Source organism: Dendrobates tinctorius, unplaced genomic scaffold, assembly GCF_039654945.1.
Source record: "Dendrobates tinctorius isolate UK_male_01 unplaced genomic scaffold, ASM3965494v1 ptg000249l, whole genome shotgun sequence".
NCBI lineage: Eukaryota > Metazoa > Chordata > Amphibia > Anura > Dendrobatidae > Dendrobates > Dendrobates tinctorius.
The window spans coordinates 1,753,398-1,772,112 of NW_027361916.1; the positions used below are offsets into that span (position 1 = coordinate 1,753,398).

Below are 18,715 nucleotides of genomic sequence, written 5' to 3' on the forward strand. Positions count from 1 at the left end.
ACGTGTACTTTATTGGCCCTGTTGAGGGCAGAGTAAAGTACTGCAGTGCGCAGGAGCCGAGGGAGAAGCAAGGAGGAGGACATCATCGTATGGAGATGGGAGGCGCCGGACCGCAACACCTACCGCCCCCACCCCCCGGTGAGTATAATCTAACGTGTTTTTCTTATCTTTCAGGTTTCATCAGGGGCTTATCTACAGCATTACAGAATGCTGTAGATAAGCCCCTGATGGCGGTGGCCCCAGCTTATGGGGTAAAAATGGACTGACAGATTCCTTTTAAACTACATATATATTCTAGAATACCCGATGCGTTAGATTCAGGCCACCATCTAGTATTAAATAATCTCCAGATGAATCGCCTTTCTTGAGGATGATGAAACCCGTAGAAATGAGAGGCTTGGAGAGTGAGTGTGTATACGTCACCTCACCCTATATACTGAGACATGGGATATATGTTTTTTCTATTAGTCACCTTCTGACTAACCATCAGGGGATGAATTATGGGTATAATTTTACATTTGGAATTAATAAAGTTTAGTTTTATCCTTTTGTCAGCAAACATGAGGAATGACAAGAGACAACCCATTTAAGAAGATTCAAGTTTGGTTAAAACGATTCCAACATTATGAACATAAAAAAGGCTTCTCCCCTATGTGACATCTCTGATGTTTATTAACAGTTGATTTCCAAGTAAAATATTTCCCACATTAAGAAAATGAAAAAGGTTTCTCCTCTGTGTGACTGCTCTGATGTCTAACAAGAAGCGCTTTCTGGTTAAAATATTTCCCACATTCTGAACAGGAAAAAGGATTCTCCCCTGTGTGAGTTCTATGGTGAGTAACAAGTAGTGATTTATCTGCAAAACATTTCCCACATTTTGAACATGAATATTGCTTCTTTCTTGCATGGGTTCTTTGGTGCTTAACAAGATTCCCTTTCAGGTTAAAAGATTTCCAACATTCTGAACATGAAAAAGGCTTCTCCGCTGTGTGAGTTCTCTTATGGGTAACAAAATGTGATTTACGTGCAAAACATTTCCCACATTCTAAACATGAAAAAGGCTTCTCTCCTGTGTGAGTTATTTGGTGTGTAACAAGATTCCCTTTATGGTTAAAACATTTTCCACATTCTGAACAGGAAAAAGGCTTCTCCCCTGTGTGAGTTCTATGGTGAGTAACAAGCAGTGATTTATGTGCAAAACATTTCCCACATTCTGAACAGGAAAAAGGCTTCTCTCCTGTGTGAGTTCTATGGTGATTAACCAAATCTGATTTCCGGTTAAAATATTTCCAACATTCTGAACATGAAAAACGCTTCTCCCCTGTGTGGATTCTCTGGTGCTTAACACAATCTGATTTATTGTTAAAACATTTCCCACATTCTGAACAGGAAAAAGGCTTCTCCCCTGTGTGAGTTCTTTGGTGTGTAACAAAACGTGATTTCCATGTAAAACATTTTCCACATTCTGAACATGAATATGACTTCTTTGCTTTAGGAGCAGTTTGTTTTTTATTGCCTCTTTTGTGATTTTGATTTTCCTTAGTAATCAATAATGATTCATCAGATGGGACCTGTTTCATAGGATCAGATGACAGATCTTTGCTGTGATTGGATGATGATATATCTAGAGTAATGGCATTCACTTCAGCTGTATCTTGTAAGATCTCAAGATCATCAGATTTAAAAATTGAAGATGTCAGCTGTCCCTCTGATCTCCTGGTACAGCCATCTGCTAAAATAAAAAAACAATTTTTTTTAATAAAAGATCCTTGAGTTTTATATTTTTGACCATTTCTACTTATACTATCCATAAAAATAGCAAGCTATGTGAAAATCTTTAATTATTTACCAAGACAATGACAGTTCACAGTCTAATAGAAAACCTTGTTGGATGAGCCAGTAGTGTGCGGTGTTCAACTGTTTGTTCATTATGCCTCCCAAATATCGAATAAAAGGAAACCAATCAATGTTATGTAGGCGAAAATAATACCAATTCTCATCTCACAAAAAACAAGTCCCCACTCAGGTCCATCATCTGTCAATGGAAAAACAGAGGTTCCCACACTATTAGTGGCTCAAAGGCTGCTGAAAAGCAGCAAGGTTTCCATAAACCAATCCAGCAAAATCCGCTCTCACTTCGGAGTCTTGCAGTGTGCGCAAACAACATTTAGGATCCCTGTATTTAGCAATATTATACTGAGAAGAACCCACTTAATTTTTGGTGTGTGTCTCCTGGAGCACAATCTGGGCACTATGTGCTGGGTAAGAAAATGGCAAATGTGTAATTTTCACTCTCCAACATCCGCTAAGTGTTCATTTCCAGAAAGTGGCTGTGGAGTCAAAATATTCACTCCTCCTACATATATGGTCAAAATTGTTGGTACCCCTCGATTAATGACAGAAAAACCCACAATGGTCACAGAAATGACTTGAAGCTGACAAAAGTAACAATAAATAAAAAATCTATGAAAATGAGCAAATGAAAGTCAGATTTATGGAACCAACTAATGTCCTTGAAATGAAAACATTTTTAAGGACTTACATTCGCTATGGGGTTTGTTAAAAAATGAGCATTCAGTCCTATTGGTCCAACCGACCTGTTCAAGCCAACCCTATGTTCTCTGCCGTTCTTCCTAGGACCCGTTATGAAATGCTCATGAGATTTTGGCATTTTAACGATAATAGTCAATGCCTGCCCAGAAATGTCCCAGAACATGACAGAATATTCAAAATCAGACACATCATCAAAGACTTGACAGAAAAGTTCTTAAACCTCTACACCCCAACAGAAAACATTTCCATTGATGAGTCCCTTGTAAAATTCAAAGGAAGACTGCACCTCAAGCAATTTATTCCTTCTAAGAGGGCAAGGTTCAGAATAAAGCTCTATAAAATGTGCGAGAGTTCAACCGGATACACATCAGCTTTACACATTTATGAGGGGAAAGACAGCAAACTAAACCCACCAGGAGGCCCTACTTATCTGGGGACATCTGGAAAAATGGTTTGGGAGCTGATAACTCCATTTTTACAAGAAGGCTACAATCTGTATGTTGACAACTACTACACCAGCATACCTCTATTTAAAAGTCTGGTTGAACATAATAATAATAATAATAATAATAATAATTTTTATTTATATAGCACCAACATATTCCGCAGCACTTTACAATTAAGCGGGGACATGTACAGACAATAAATTCAATACAAGTTAAGACAATTCAAACAGTGACATTAGGAGTGAGGTCCCTGCTCGCAAGCTTACAATCTACAAGGAAATGGGGGGACACAGTAGGTGAAAAATGCTTGTTAATTCAGGTCTGGCAATTATAATAGGGATTTTCATATAAAGCTGCATGATCCGGTCATCAGCCCGTGTGTTTAAGTGCAATAGACAAGTATCAAGTGCAGTTATCCTGTGCATGAAGGGTGTGGAGACAGATGAATAGTAGGGTGCAGATTCAGAATAATATTTGGAAGGAGGGAACAGGGCAAAGTTAGCTTGCTGGGTAGTTGATGTGGTAGGCTTGTTTGAAGAGATGGGTTTTCAAAGCGCGCTTGAATAGGTCAGGGCTAGGTATCAGTCTGATCGCCTGGGGAAGTGCATTCCAGAGAGCTGGAGCAGCACGAGAGAAGTCTTGGAGGCGGAGGTGCGAGGTTCGGATTACGGGGGATGTTAGTCTTAGGTCATTTGTAGAACGGAGGGCACGTGTAGGGCGATAGACAGAGATGAGAGAGGAGATATAAGGCGGTGCAGAACAGTGGAGAGCTTTGTGGGTGAGAGAGATGAGTTTATACTGGACCCTGTAGCGAATAGGTAGCCAGTGTAATGACTGGCACAAGATGGAGGCATCGGTGAAGCGGCTGGACAGAAATATGACCCTGGCTGCCGCATTCAAGATGGATTGGAGAGGAGAAAGTTTGGTAAGAGAGAGACCGATCAGAAGAGAGTTGCAGTAGTCCAGGCGAGAATGAATAAGAGCAACAGTAAGAGTCTTAGCAGTTTCAAAGGTGAGAAAAGGTCGGATTCTGGAGATGTTTTTAAGATGCAGGTGACAAGAGCGACTGAGTGATCGGATGTACGGAGTAAAGGAAAGTTCAGTGTCGAATATGACCCCAAGACAGCGTGCATGCTGCTTGGGAGTTATGGTTGAACCCTCCAGGGTTATTTCGATGTTAGGTAGAGTGAGGTTAGTAGAGGGGAGAAACACAAGAAGTTCAGTTTTAGAGAGATTTAGTTTCAGATAGAGGGAGGACATGATGCTAGAGACAGCAGACAGACAATCCTTGGTATTTTGAATTAGGGTAGGGGTGATGTCAGGGGAAGAAGTGTATAATTGGGTGTCATCAGCATAGAGATGATACTGGAACCCAAATCTGCTGATTGTTTGTCCAATAGGGGCAGTGTATAAAGAGAAGAGGAGGGGGCCTAGGACTGAGCCCTGCGGGACCCCGATAGTAAGGGGACGAGAAGAGGAAGAGGAGCCGGAAAAAGATACAGTGAAGGAGCGGTCAGAGAGGTAGGAGGAGAACCAGGAGAGGGCCGTGTCCTTGAAGCCTATAGAGCGGAGCATAGTGAGGAGGAGCTGGTGATCCACAGTGTCAAATGCGGCAGAGAGATCCAGGAGAATCAGCAGGGAGCAATGACCTTTCGATTTAGCTGTTATTAAATCATTAGAGACTTTAGTGAGGGCAGTTTCAGTAGAGTGTAAAGAGCGGAAACCAGATTGTAAGGGGTCGAGAAGAGAGTTATCCGAGAGATAGCGGATTAGACGGGAGTGGACCAGGCGTTCCAGGAGTTTAGAGATGAAGGGAAGGTTAGAGACAGGTCTGTAGTTAGCAGTGCAGTTCTGGTCCAGGGATGGCTTTTTAAGTAAAGGGGTTATGATGGCATGTTTAAATGAGGAGGGAAATATACCTGAAGAAAGAGAGAGGTTAAATATTTTAGTCAGGTGAGTGGTGACCACTGGTGAGAGAGACTGCAGGAGCTGTGAAGGAATAGGGTCACTGTTGCAGGTTGTAGGCCGAGCAGAAGCGAGGAGCTTGGAAACTTCTTCTTCTGAAACAGGCTCAAAGATGTCTAGTGAGCTTGAGGTGCGGCAGGGAAGGGGATCCAGGCACTGAGGAGATAGGGCTGAGATATCCTGATGGATGTGGTTGATTTTTTCTAGGAAATAAGTGGCCAGATCCTCACCGCTGAGGTTGGTGATGGGGGCCTGTACTTTAGGTTTCAGGAGGGAGTTTAAGGTTTCAAAAAGTCGTCTTGGGTTGTTGGATAGTGAGGTGATGAGGGTGGTGAAGTAGGATTGTTTGGCCAGATGAAGGGCAGAGTTATAGGTTTTGAGCATGAACTTATAGTGGATGAAGTCTTCTGCTAAGAGAGATTTTCTCCACTGCCGCTCTGCACACCTCGAGCAGCGCTGAAGAAAGCGTGTTTGCGTTGTGTGCCAGGGCTGCCGTTGTCTGTGTCGGGTCTTTCTGCGTATAGAAGGTGCTGCTTCATCTAGGGCATTCTTCAGTGTATTATTGAAGTGTGACAATGCTATGTCTGGACAGGAGAGGGTGGAGATGGGGGCTAAAGATGTGTGGAGATTGTCCCTAAGCTGTTGGGTATTAATGGTACGTGTATTCCGATAAGTGTGGTAAGTGGGGGTGTTCCGGGTGAGGAGACAATTTTTGACAGAGAAGGAAAGAAGGTTGTGGTCCGAGAGCGGGAGGGGTGAATTAGTAAAGTCGTGCAGCGAGCCGGGACGGGAGAAAACCAGGTCCAGAGTATTCCCGTCCTCATGAGTAGGAGAATTAGTAAACTGTGAGAGGCCGAATGAAGAAGTTAGAGAAAGAAGATGAGAGGCAGACTGGGAGAGCGGATCATTGATGGGGATGTTAAAGTCTCCCATGATGAGGGTGGGGATGTCACAGGATAGAAAGTGAGTAAGCCAGGTGGTGAATTGGTCTAGAAACTGGCGGGAGGAGCCTGGAGGGCGATAAACGACCGCCACTCGTAAGGAGAAGGGCTTAAAGAGTCTGACGGCGTGGACTTCAAAGGAAGGAAATGTAAGTGAGGGAACCGGGGGGATGACCTGGAAAGCACATTGTGATGAAAGGAGCAAACCAACACCTCCACCCTGTCTGTTCTCAGGTCTGGGGGTATGTGAAAATTTTAGCCCACCAAACGAGAGAGCGGCAGCAGCAGTGGTGTCAGAATGCTGGATCCAGGTTTCTGTAATAGCCAGAAGGTTAAGGGAATTAGAGAGAAAAAGATCGTGAATGTAAGTCAGTTTGTTACACACAGACCGTGCATTCCAGAGAGCACATTGGAAAGTGAGAGGAGAAGGCATGCACTGAATGTTAATAAGATTAGCAGGGTTTCTATATGCAGATGGAGGAGAGTAACGTATGCTGGTGGAGGGAGGCCCAGGGTTGGGGGAGATGTCACCTGCAACTATTAAAAGGAGAAAAAACAGAAAAAGCAGGTGGTGGGATGATTTGTATGAACGTTTTGAGTGCTGCATGGTGGTTTTGGATGGTTTGGTGTGGGTAAGAAATGTCAATAGAGCCTCAGAGTTATACATGGGAGAGGGGAAAAGGGAGGGGTGGATATGCAGAGAGTGCACAGAATGTGTAAAAGGGCAGGCGAGTTGTTAGAAAGCAGAGGTGAAGACAAAAAAGCAGCAGTTTGATATGATCAATGCATATGTAGTACGACTGACCAAGAAGCATGCGTGCATGAAAAACTTATGCACCTTACCTGTCTCCTGCCCTGTCCAACTGCATTGTCTAACTGCAAAACACTTGCATAACATAGGGGCTTGCGGGATCATTCGCAAAAACCATCAGGGGTTTCCACAATCATTGGTCAGCAAAAAGTTCCGAAAGGGGCAGTCAGGGGCTTTACGCGATGGAGAGCTGCTTGTCCTTAAGTATAAGGATAAAAAAGATATTTTATCCTGAGCTCGATCCCCACAGATGCCACAAGGGCCACTGCAGACCAACAGGGATCCACTACTCCAAAACCTGTGTCTGTCACTGACTACAACAAATATTATGGGGTGTGGACCTTGCAGATCAGGTTCTACAGCCATACCAGGTATCAAGAAAATCATATCTCTGGTATAAAAAGTTAGTCATGTATTTGTTTCAGGTGGCCACATATAATTCTTTTGTGTTATACAAAAAAGCCAGAAACGCAGATACTTTCCTTGATTATCAGGAAAAGGTCACTGAAAATCTTGTTTTTGATAATTTTGTCCCCACCAATCCTTTATAATGTGAAGATGTCAGAAGACTCACTGAACGACATTTTATTGCACTCATCCCAGTAACTGAAACAAGAAAGAACCCCCAGAGAAGATGTTGTGTATGTTCCTAGAGAGGAATGAGGCATGATACCCGCTATTATTACCCACAATGCCCATCACTGCCAGCCTTATGCCTCCATGACGGCTTTACAATCTTCCACACAGAACCACGTTTTTGAACTGTTTTGACAATCAAGCATTTGGTTTATTTAGTGACAGACACATTTGAGTAGAGCTGACTTAACAATTTCCGGGGGTAGGTGGGGGAGGTCTCCAGAGACACAAGCTGGGCACAATATATTGGGCACTACAATGACATTTTTGCAATTTTTGCTCTGAAACTACAAGTTTCTGGAAATCATCCATGTAGTGAAACTGGTCATTATATCCATAGATGAATTCCCAGAGGGGTGTCACTTCCAAAATGGGGTCACTTCAGGGGGGATTCTGTTGTTCTGGCACTTAGCGGCTCTCCAAAGTGCCTCAACAGCAGAATCCTCCCTGAAGTGACCCCATTTTGAAAATGACACCCCTCTGGGAATTGGAAATGACACCTCTTGCAAATTCATCTATGTACACCCATAGATTTACCTATGATGACCATCTACCTATTTTCCAATGTAAAATCTGGGGTTAGAACAACATTTTAGTGGTAAAAATATAAATATTTTTTCTTCACTGGCCAATGGTATAATTGTCTATGGAACAGCTGTGGTGTCAGTATGCTCACTGCACCACTAGAAGTATTCATTCAGGGAAGTATTTGGTAAAATGCAGTCACTTTTGGGGACTTATGCTGTTCTGGCACCTCAGGGGCTCTGACAATGTGACATGTCACCCACAAACAATTCCAGCAAAATCTGCTCTCCAATATGGCGCGCCTTCCCTTCCAAGCTCTGCCATGCACCCAAACAGTGGTTTACCCCCACATATGGGGTGTCACCATACTCAGGACAAACTAAAATATATATTGAGCTAAAAAGATTTAGGAAAAATTTTATTTTTTTTATTTCCACGGCTCTATGCTATAAACTTCTGTGAAGCACCTGTGGGTTCAAGGTGCTCCATACACATCTGGATAAGTTCCCTAAAGGGTCTAGTTTCAAAATGGGGTCACTTGTTGGGGGTTTCCACTGTTTAGGCACATCAGGGGCTCTCCAAATGCGACATGGCAACTGCTAATTATTCCAGCATATTTTACATTCAAAAAGTCAAATGCCGCGCCTTCCCTTCCGAGTCCTGCCGTGCACCCAAACAGTAGATTTCCCCCACATATGGGGTATCGGCATGCTCAGGAGAAATTGCAAAACAAAATGTATAGTCCATTTTCTCCTGTTACTCTTGCGAAAGTAAAAAAAATTAGGTCTAAAGGAAAATTTTTGTGAAAGAAAAGTAAATGTTTATTTTTTCCTTCCACATTCCATTCATTCCTGTGAAACACCTGAAGGGTTAATAAACTTCTTGAATGTGGTTTTGAGCACCTTGAGGGGTGCAGTCTTTAGAATGCTGTCACTTTTGTGTATTTTCTGTCATATTGACCCCCCAAAGTCACTTCAAATGTGAGGTGGTCCCTAAAAAAATGGTTTTGTACATTTTGTTGTAATAATGAGAAATCGCTGGTCAACTTTTAACCCTTATAACTTCCTAAGAAAAAAAATTTGGTATAGTTGATATAGAGGCTACTGCGCAGGCGCTGCTGGATGTAATTTTTTTTCTAAGCCTCACAATAGCCACAATATTATAGGCATTATCACCAATAATATCAATGCTATTATATGCATTATGTAATAATGGGGGGCAGGTCAGTGAGGGGTCAGCGACCTGTCATAAGCCAATACAGATGAATATGTAATCAGACCACATAAAGCCCCGCCCACAGCCCCACCCCAGAGCACGAGAATCTCATTAACGGAAAACTACAAATACAGATCACACAACAGTAAACCAGAGTTGCCCTCATTTATGGTGGACCATTGGAGCTACTATGGATCCTGAGCAGAAGATGAGAAAATAATATTGCTCCCCATTTCAGGAGAGATTGTGCAGTAATCTGAATTCCTTAGGATCAGAAACAATGTAATTGGTTGTAAGTTCTATAGAAAAGGGCTTTCATCTACACCACCGATAAAGCAGCCACAGCCGGTGACTGAGAGGAATCTGGGACTTCTCTGCATTCAGTGGTTACTACTCACCTGGGTAGTCATATGTGGCACTCTCCTCTTTACACCACTCATCACCCCTCACATATGTCTCTGTAGTATTAATATGGGTCAGATCTTCACCCTGAAACAAATATTGTAAAAGTCACAGACAGATGGAGAAGTCCCATCTATGATCAGCTCTAATCCTGCCATCTCCACCGTTCTCATTACACAAGTATAAAACATATAATACTGGTGGATAAAACAAGACTGAGCACAAGACCTTCACAGCCGTCTACACATCATAGGGGAGATCTCCTGACACCTTCTCTCCATCTACCTGATGATCCTGAGGAGCACTGGGATCTTCTTGGTTACAGTCCTGTGGAAGAAGAGGACGGGGACATCTCTCTGTTGTTGTCCTCTTACTGGATAGATCTGGAGGAAACACATACAGGGACTGAATTCATTCTCTACATACAGATAATTATAGGCCGTGTGTATTTAGTCCTGTCTATTACCTGGAGATGTGAGGGGCTGGGGAACCTCCATTATGACGTTCTTGTACAGATCTCTGTGTCCTAAATACTCCCACTCCTCCATGGAGAAATAGACAGCGACATCCTGACACCTTATAGGAACCTGACACATACAATGATACCGTCATCCCCCGATCCCTTCATAGTGTTACAGTATAATGTCCCAGCATTCCCAGCAGTGTCACCTCTCCAGTCAGCAGCTCAATCATCTTGTAGATGAGTCCTAGGATCTTCTGGTCATTGATGTCCTCATGGATCAGGGGGTGAGGTGGAGGCCCCGTGATTGGGCTCAGGGGTCTTCCCCATCCCTCAGACACAGGGTCCTGACAGCGATCACTAGAGGTCTTCTTCCCCACGGTGTAATCCTGGTTATGGAGAGAACATTAATAAATCTCACTACAGACATTCCCAGAGTCCTCACCTCTCCAGTTCTGTCCATCTGTTCTTCCCATAGATAAGAATGATGTAATGTGACGTCATCAGAATCTCTCACCTCTCCAGTGAGACAGAAGAGGATCTCTAGGGTGAGGTGTAACATCCTCTCCGCCATCTTGTCTCTGTCCATATCCATCCTTGATGGGTAAATCAGGAAAATTCTCTTCTGTAGAAGATCTTCCCTGAGAGGATCCGATATTGTAGAGACCTGAATGAGAAGAAGATGAACCGATGTAACATCATAAGAATCCTGTGTAATAATACAATTACTGGAGATAATAAGGGAAACATATGAGGAGATTTATTATCTTACAGGGTTTAGTTTTCTCCCTGACATCTACTAATAAAACCTATATATTTAGGCCACAGACAACAAGCAGTTTCCTCCTCAGAGTCGGCAGCTGAACACGTTCCTCATAGACTCATCTTCCATAACGCTAATTCTCGTCTCATTACCGACACTGGAATCGGCATTAGCAATACTGCAGGAGAGATTCATTACACGCGACATGAGAAATAACTCCTTCATGATGAGGACGACATCTTCATCTTCTACTGCGGCTCTAGAGACAGATGTGGCCAGAGTCGGTCACTGCCTCCATCCCCACCGGCCGTCTATATGAAGGTTTCCCGTCTTCCCCGCACTGGAATCTTCTCTCCCGTTAGATCTCAGCTCTGAGTCACACACAGAAGTTTGAGGCTTTTCTGGAAGAACAGGACAGGAGAGATCTGAGGCCGATGTCTCCATGTACAGGGTTTCCCCTCGGGATAAGAGGCTTTTCTATCCCTTTCTCCCAATTAGAGGGGACACCTGTGGATATCGGGGTCTTTACCGGCTGCAGTCCTGGGGGGATTTACTCGGTAACGTGGACGTTGGACAAACGTCACCATCAATTCCCATCAGAGTGAAGGAACATCGCTCCTCTATTCAGCTCTATGGATCCAGGATGAAATCCACTGCGGCCCCTGCAAGAAAAGAGCGAAGTCTGGTGAGACCCCCGAGGCCGGAGATTTCTACAGCTGCTCTGTGCACACAGGACCTGTGATGAGGTCACAGGAGGGGAGGAGTCAGGGGTCACATGATCAGGAGCCTCACTGTGGGCAGGACTCTGCTGTGCTGGTTGTCATGGTGCTGGATGAGGGAAGTATGTGTGGGGTCAGGAGGGGTTTACAGGGTGGATGTAGCAGAGCCGTGTGTGTACGAGGTGTACGGAGCAGAGCCGTGTGTGTACAAGGTGTACGGAGAGGAGCCCTGTGTGTGCGAGGTGTACGGAGCGGAGCCGTGTGTGTACGAGGTGTATGGAGCGGAGCCGTGTGTGTACGAGGTGTACGGAGCGGAGCAGAGTGTGTACGAGGTGTACGGAGCGGAGCCCTGTGTGTGCGAGGTGTACGGAGCGGAGCCCTGTGTGTGCGAGGTGTATGGAGCGGAGCCGTGTGTGTACGAGGTGTACGGAGCGGAGCAGAGTGTGTACGAGGTGTACAGAGCGGAGCCGTGTGTGTACGAGGTGTACGGAGCGGAGCCGTGTGTGTACGAGGTGTATGGAGCGGAGTCGTGTGTGTACGAGGTGTACGGAGCGGAGCAGAGTGTGTACGAGGTGTACGGAGCGGAGCCCTGTGTGTGCGAGGTGTACGGAGCGGAGCCCTGTGTGTGCGAGGTGTATGGAGCGGAGCCGTGTGTGTACGAGGTGTACGGAGCGGAGCAGAGTGTGTACGAGGTGTACAGAGCGGAGCCCTGTGTGTACGAGGTGTACGGAGCGGAGCCCTGTGTGTGCGAGGTGTACGGAGCGGAGCCCTGTGTGTGCGAGGTGTATGGAGCGGAGCCGTGTGTGTACGAGGTGTACGGAGCGGAGCAGAGTGTGTACGAGGTGTACAGAGCGGAGCCGTGTGTGTACGAGGTGTACGGAGCGGAGCCGTGTGTGTACGAGGTGTACGGAGCGGAGCCGTGTGTGTACGAGGTGTACGGAGCGGAGCCGTGTGTGTACGAGGTGTATGGAGCGGAGTCGTGTGTGTACGAGGTGTACGGAGCGGAGCCCTGTGTGTGCGAGGTGTACGGAGCGGAGCCCTGTGTGTGCGAGGTGTATGGAGCGGAGCCGTGTGTGTACGAGGTGTACGGAGCGGAGCAGAGTGTGTACGAGGTGTACAGAGCGGAGCCGTGTGTGTACGAGGTGTACGGAGCGGAGCCGTGTGTGTACGAGGTGTACGGAGCGGGGCCGTGTGTACGAGGTGTATGGAGCGGAGTCGTGTGTGTACGAGGTGTACGGAGCAGAGCCGCGTGTGTACGAGGTGTACGGAGCGGAGCTGTGTGTACAAGGTGTACGGAGCGGAGCCTTGTGTGTACGAGGTGTACGGAGCGGAGCCGTGTGTGTACGAGGTGTACGGAGCGGAGCCGCGTGTGTACGAGGTGTACGGAGAAGAGCCGTGTGTGTACGAGATGTACGGAGCGGAGCCGTGTGTACGAGGTGTACGGAGCGGAGCCGCGTGTGTACGAGGTGTACGGAGAAGAGCCGTGTGTGTACGAGATGTACAGAGCGGACAGGAGTAAGAAGAGCCGGACTGCCCATCACTAACCTGCCGAGCCACACTCCACATATATGACTGCTCTGTGCACAGGACCTGTGATGAGGTCACAAGAGGGGAGGAGTCAGGGGTCACATGATCAGGGGCCTCAGTGTGTGCAGGACTCTGCTGTGCTGGTTGTCATGGTGCTAGATGAGGGGAAGTTTATGTGTGGGGTCAGGAGGGGTTTACAGTGTGGATGTAGCAGAGCCGTGTGTGTACGAGATGTACGGAGCGGAGCCGTGTGTGTACGAGGTGTACGGAGCGGAGCCGTGTGTGTACGGGGTGTAAGGAGCAGAGCCGTGTGTGTACGGGGTGTACGGAGCGGAGCCGTGTGTGTACGGGGTGTACGGAGCGGAGCCGTGTGTGTACGAGGTGTACGGAGCGGAGCCGTGTGTGTACGAGGTGTACGGAGCGGAGCCGTGTGTGTACGAGGTGTACGGAGCGGAGCCGTGTGTGTACGGGGTGTACGGAGCGGAGCCGTGTGTGTACGAGGTGTACGGAGCGGAGCCGTGTGTGTACGAGGTGTGCGGAGCGGAGCCGCGTGTGTACGAGGTGTACGGAGCGGAGCCGTGTGTGTACGAGGTGTACGGCGTGGAGCCGCGTGTGTACGAGGTGTGCGGAGCGGAGCCGCGTGTGTACGAGGTGTACGGAGCGGAGCCGTGTGTGTACGAGGTGTACGGCGTGGAGCCGCGTGTGTACGAGGTGTGCTCTGTATACACCCGTATACCCCCAGCTTCAGCCGCAGACCCCTCAGTGTACGCTGTATACACCTGTATACCCCCAACTTCGGTCACAGGCGCCTCTGTGTATGCTGTATACACCCGTATACCCCCAGCTTTGGTCGCAGACCCCTGTGTACACGATTCAAGATTCAAGGAAGCTTTATTGGCAGGACTAAATACACATTAGTTTTGCCAAAGCAAGTGTACAAAAGGGAATAGGGGTAGGGACTGTAGGGATGTTGGGTAGGGGTTGTAGGAAAGGTGGATGGGGGCAGATCCAGGATGGGGATATAGAAGTCCATGGCATAGGGAAGGTGAATGGGGGGCATGGGGCAGATCCAGGGTAGGAGCTATAGAAGTCCATGGCATATCACAGTTCTCTTTCTCGCAGTCTATGACATTCGCTCACACACTGCCCTGCTATCTCCACTTCTCTCTCTTCTCCCCCAACAGGATATATGTTTTCTCTTCCTCCTTCATGGTGATGAAATCCGGGAAGAGATGTGAGAGTCTCCTGAAGTGAGTGTCCCTCACTGCTGAGTACTTGGAGCAGTGTAGCAGGAAGTGGGTCTCATCCTCCAGGGCCTCCTGGTCACAGTGTTGGCACAGTCTTTCCTCCCTGGGCTTGTAGCTCTGCCTGTGTCGGCTGGATTTGATGGCCAGACTGTTGGCCTGTTGGCACTGAGTCTATACCGGCTCAGGATCTTGCAGTCTCTGGGGTCCGGGAGTTTCTCCAGATATGGGGCCAGTCTGTAGTCTCTCTGTAGACTCTGGTGCATGGTCAGTTTCTGTGAGCTGATGATGTCGTTCTTCCAGTCACTTACGTACCTCTCCTGGCCTTCGTCTACCATCTTCCTGATTCCGGCTTTTGTTAGGTTGCTGTGATTGGTGTTCTGGTCAGGTTGGGTTTGGGTGAGCTGTTCCGAGGGTCCTGGTTTTTCTGTTTCACCTACATGTGTCAGGGCTTTATGGTGATGGGAGCTTGGATTGCTCCTTTGTAGGTGAGCCCGGAATGACAGTGCCTTCTTTAGAACCGTTAGGTGTAGAGGGAATCTGCCCAGCTCGGCCCGGCAAGTACTGTTGGAGGTGCTCCGATGGACTTGGAGAAGGTAATTGCAGAATACCAGGTGGAATATTTCTGTTGGGCTGGAATCCCACCTTGACCAGTCTGGGTAGGTGTGAGGGCCCCAGACTTCGCTGCCATACAGGAGGATTGAGGCGATGATAGAGTCGAAGATTTTTAACCAGAGCCTCACTGGTGGCTTCAGACGGTAGAGTTTCCTTCGGATGGCATAGAAGGTTTTGCAGGCCTTATCTTTCAGGGTCTCTATGGCTTGTTTGAAGCTCCTTGACCGGTGAATCTCTAGGCCCAGGTAGGTATATTTGTCCATTCCTGTAAGGGCGCAGTTGTTGAGGAAAAATAAAGGGTGCTGGTCTGATTTTCTCTTCTGGAACACCATGATGTTGGTTTTCTTTGCGTTGACCAGTAGTGCTCAGGTGGAGCTGAATTTCTCTAAGATTTTCAGGTTTTCTTGGAGACCTTTCTCGGTTGGTGACAGAAGCAGCAGGTCATCTGCATACAGCAGGAATTTCACCTGCACGTCGTGGAGGGTTAGATCTGGTGCTGTGGAAGATTCCAGAGCGGTAGCCAGCTCGTTGATGTAAATGTTGGAGAGCGTTGGGCTTAGGCTACAGCCTTGTCTGACTCCACGGCTCTGCTGGAAATAGGCCGTTCTTCTACCGTTCACACTCACACTGCAGAGGTTCTTGGTGTAGGAGCTTTTGATAACATCGTAGGTCTTTCCTCCTATTCCACTCTCCAGCAGTTTCAGGAATAAGCCTGGGTGCCACACCGAATCAAAGGCCTTTTTAAAGTCTACAAAACAGGCGTATATCTTCCCGTTCTTTGTATTGTGGAAGTGTCTCTGAATGAGGCTGTGCAGGGTATAGATGTGGTCGTTAGTGCGGTGGTTTGGCATGAATCCTGCTTGGCTCTTGATGAGGACTTTGTGCTCGGTGAGGAAACTGAGGATCCTCTTGTTCAGGATGCTGTTGAACAGTTTTCCCAGGTTGCTGCTGACTCATATTCCTCTGTAGTTGGCAGGGTCATACCTGTCCCCATTCTTGTGGATGGGTGTGATGAGGCCTTGATTCCAGGTACGAGGGAAGTAGCCGGCACTTAGCACAATATTGAAGAGTTTAACCATTGCGACCTGTATTTCTGGTGGGCTGTACTTCAGCATTTCTGGTAGGATTCCATCCAGGCCTCCGGCTTTTCTACATCTTATGGAAGAGATTCTCTCTGCTACTCCCTGTAATGTAATAGGTGTATCCACGGGGTTTTGGAAATTTTTTACTTTTTCCTCCATTGCTTTTAGTTTTGCCATTATGCTTTCCTGTTCTTGGCTTAGTTCTTCCTTTGGGATGTCTTTATAGAGGTCTCTGAAGTACTGGAGCCAGATGTTGCCATTTTGGATATGGATGTTGCTTTTTGTTGTCTTTTGTGCCCATGTGGTTCCATAGTTCCCAGAAGGAGTTGTCTTGGAGGGCATCTTGGAGTTGGTTGAGCTTGGTAGAGATGTAACTCTGCTTCTTCCTCCTGAGGATGGTTTTGTACTACCTTTGTATGGTTTCATAGGCTTCCGTCAGACCCGGGTGGTTGGGGTCTCTGTGTTTCTTGTTTGAGGCTGTTCTCAGGGTCTTCAGTACAGCTTTACATTCTCTGTAAACCATCCATTGATCTGTTTTTATTTTGGTCTCTTGTAGTTGACTTTTTTAATGTCGGACAGTCTGGCCATTGCATAGAATATATTGTTGAGGTCTTTGGCAGCTTGACTCACTCCCTTTGGGTTAGGCTGGTACTCGTAGTTGTAGAAGTGGTGGAGCATCCGCTGTATTTCAGGTCTGCTGGGAGCCTCTTTATACTTTAATGCTGACATTTTGTGCCATTTTTTAGGATGGAGGCCGGGTGAAGAGGCCACTCTGCTGTGGCTTTTGAGTGGATGGTTTCTCTGTAGATTTCAGGTACAGAAGAAGCTGGCTGTGGTCTGACAGGTGCGTTTGTGGGGAGACTATGAAGGCACTGATATTTGCCAGGTTCTCTACTACACTTCTCCCTACATGGGAGTTTAGTGTACACCTCCCTAAGGAGTCCCCTTTGGTTCGTCCATTAAGAATACGAAGTCCTAAACTTCTACATACGTTCAGGAGCTTTTTACCACTTTTGTTGACTGTACTGTCATAGATGTTTCTCTCTGTGACTACTGAGTCTTGGTCATCATTCTCTGCTCCAAATATGTAGATGTTCCCATCCGTGGTCAGGAAGTCGTTTTCTCTCCCTGTTCTTGCATTGAGGTCTCCAAAGATGAGAACTTTGCCCAGGCCCTGGTAGTGGGCGGCTTCTCTTTGTTGGATCTCGAAGCAGTCTGGATTGAAGTAGGGTGACTCTGGTGGTGGTATATAGGTGGCGCAGAGGTGGACATCAGACTAGGAGGTGAGGATGGAGCTGCTGATCCTGATCCATATGTGGCTGCCTCCTCTCTTCACCGGTTTGATGCACTGGTGGAGCTCCTCTTTATACCAGATCAGTATTCCTGCTGAGCTCTGGCCCTGTTTGATGTTTTTAATTTTCAGGACAGGGACAGAGATTTCCCTGTATCCGATGGGCACCAGAGATTCGTTTTCGGCTCTGGTCCATGTTTCCAGGAGGATCTGAATGTCTTAATTTCACAGTCTTTGTATAAAGTCAGGGTCATTTGTTTTACATCCAAAGGTCGAGGTGTTGTGACCCTGAATATTCCAGCTGCTGATTGTAAGTGAAGTCATGTTTCTATATATCTTGGGTGTATATACCTTGTAATGAGTATGGCTGTGTAGATCAAACTGGATTTCTGACTGTTCTGTAGATGTGCTTGGTTGCATCCAGTCACATTAGTTTCCTGCATAGTGCGCTGAGCAGGGTCTTTATCTCATCCATATCTCTGCTCTGCATGTATCTGTGTGGGGTCGGTGGACCCCTCCGTGGAGGTCTCCTCCTCTGATGGTCTGATTTTGGGTGAAGAGCTTTGTTTCCAGCTTCTGGAAATAGGACTGGGGTTTTCTACCTTTTTATTGTTGGGGGTCTTTCAGTGTGATTATGGTCACTGTTGAGTCCAGGCCTCGGTCCTCTGTTTAGTACAATGTCTTTCAGCTCTTTGGCCAGGAGGCTGACCCCTTGTTTGTTGAGGTGTTTATTATCATACAGGTGATGGTGGTTTATGGAAAGGTGTTGTGCCAGGGTCACGTTTGGGACAGTCTTGACCCTTTCTGTCAGTTCCATATTGATACTTTGGGTGGTTTGCCTGGATATATCCTTTGTTGGGAGCAGAGATGACAGAATGATTTTGCTGTCTGGGAATTTTAGTTTTGCCGTCTTTGCTAATTGGATAAGTTGTCCTGCGATCTGCTGGTGCTGGTCTGGCAGATTGTTTGTATGATAATATGGTTTGGGTTGGTAAACCGTGGATTACTGATGACCTCTGTCACCTGTTCAATAGTTGCACAGTGAACTTTTCTGACCCATTTTCCTGGGAATAGCCATCGTGTATTTAGGTACTTCCCATTTGAGTCCATTATTAGGACAATGTCAGGACTTTGTGATGTCTGGGGTGGGTTAAGTGGCCGCTGATGGGGGTCTGTGATGCTGGCTTTGCTGGTGGTTGGTTCTCTTCTCTTTTCTATCTCTCTAGTTTCTGGTTCACTTTTATTGGTTTCAGGATTGGTCGTATTGGTTATTGTTGTGCTGTTTTTTGGCATCTTCACATTCTGGTCAGTGGAGGCCATGTTGTCTGCTCTCTGGCTTGCTTCCTTTGCCCCCTGCTGGGTCAGATGGTGAGGGGTCTGTGTTTTTAGTTCTGCGATCTCCTTTATGAGTCTCTCATTGTCATTTTGTAATTCACGCATTTCTTCTCCTATCTTCTGTAGAGCTGACTTGTACTCACATTTCAGTTTATTGATCTCACTTGTTACTTGGTCATTTGCAT

General features: G+C 46.6%; 2 protein-coding genes across 2 annotated transcripts in view; one reads left to right on the plus strand and one right to left on the minus strand.

Annotated features, from left to right (window-relative positions):
* Positions 1-18,715, plus strand: part of LOC141063315 (uncharacterized) — a 169,489-nt gene that overhangs the window by 48,568 nt on the left and 102,206 nt on the right.
* LOC141063257 (uncharacterized) lies at positions 651-1,849 on the minus strand. The gene has a single exon (XM_073557325.1). The coding sequence runs from the start codon at positions 1,809-1,811 to the stop codon at positions 708-710; it is 1,104 nt and encodes a 367-aa protein (XP_073413426.1). The 5' UTR covers positions 1,812-1,849; the 3' UTR covers positions 651-707.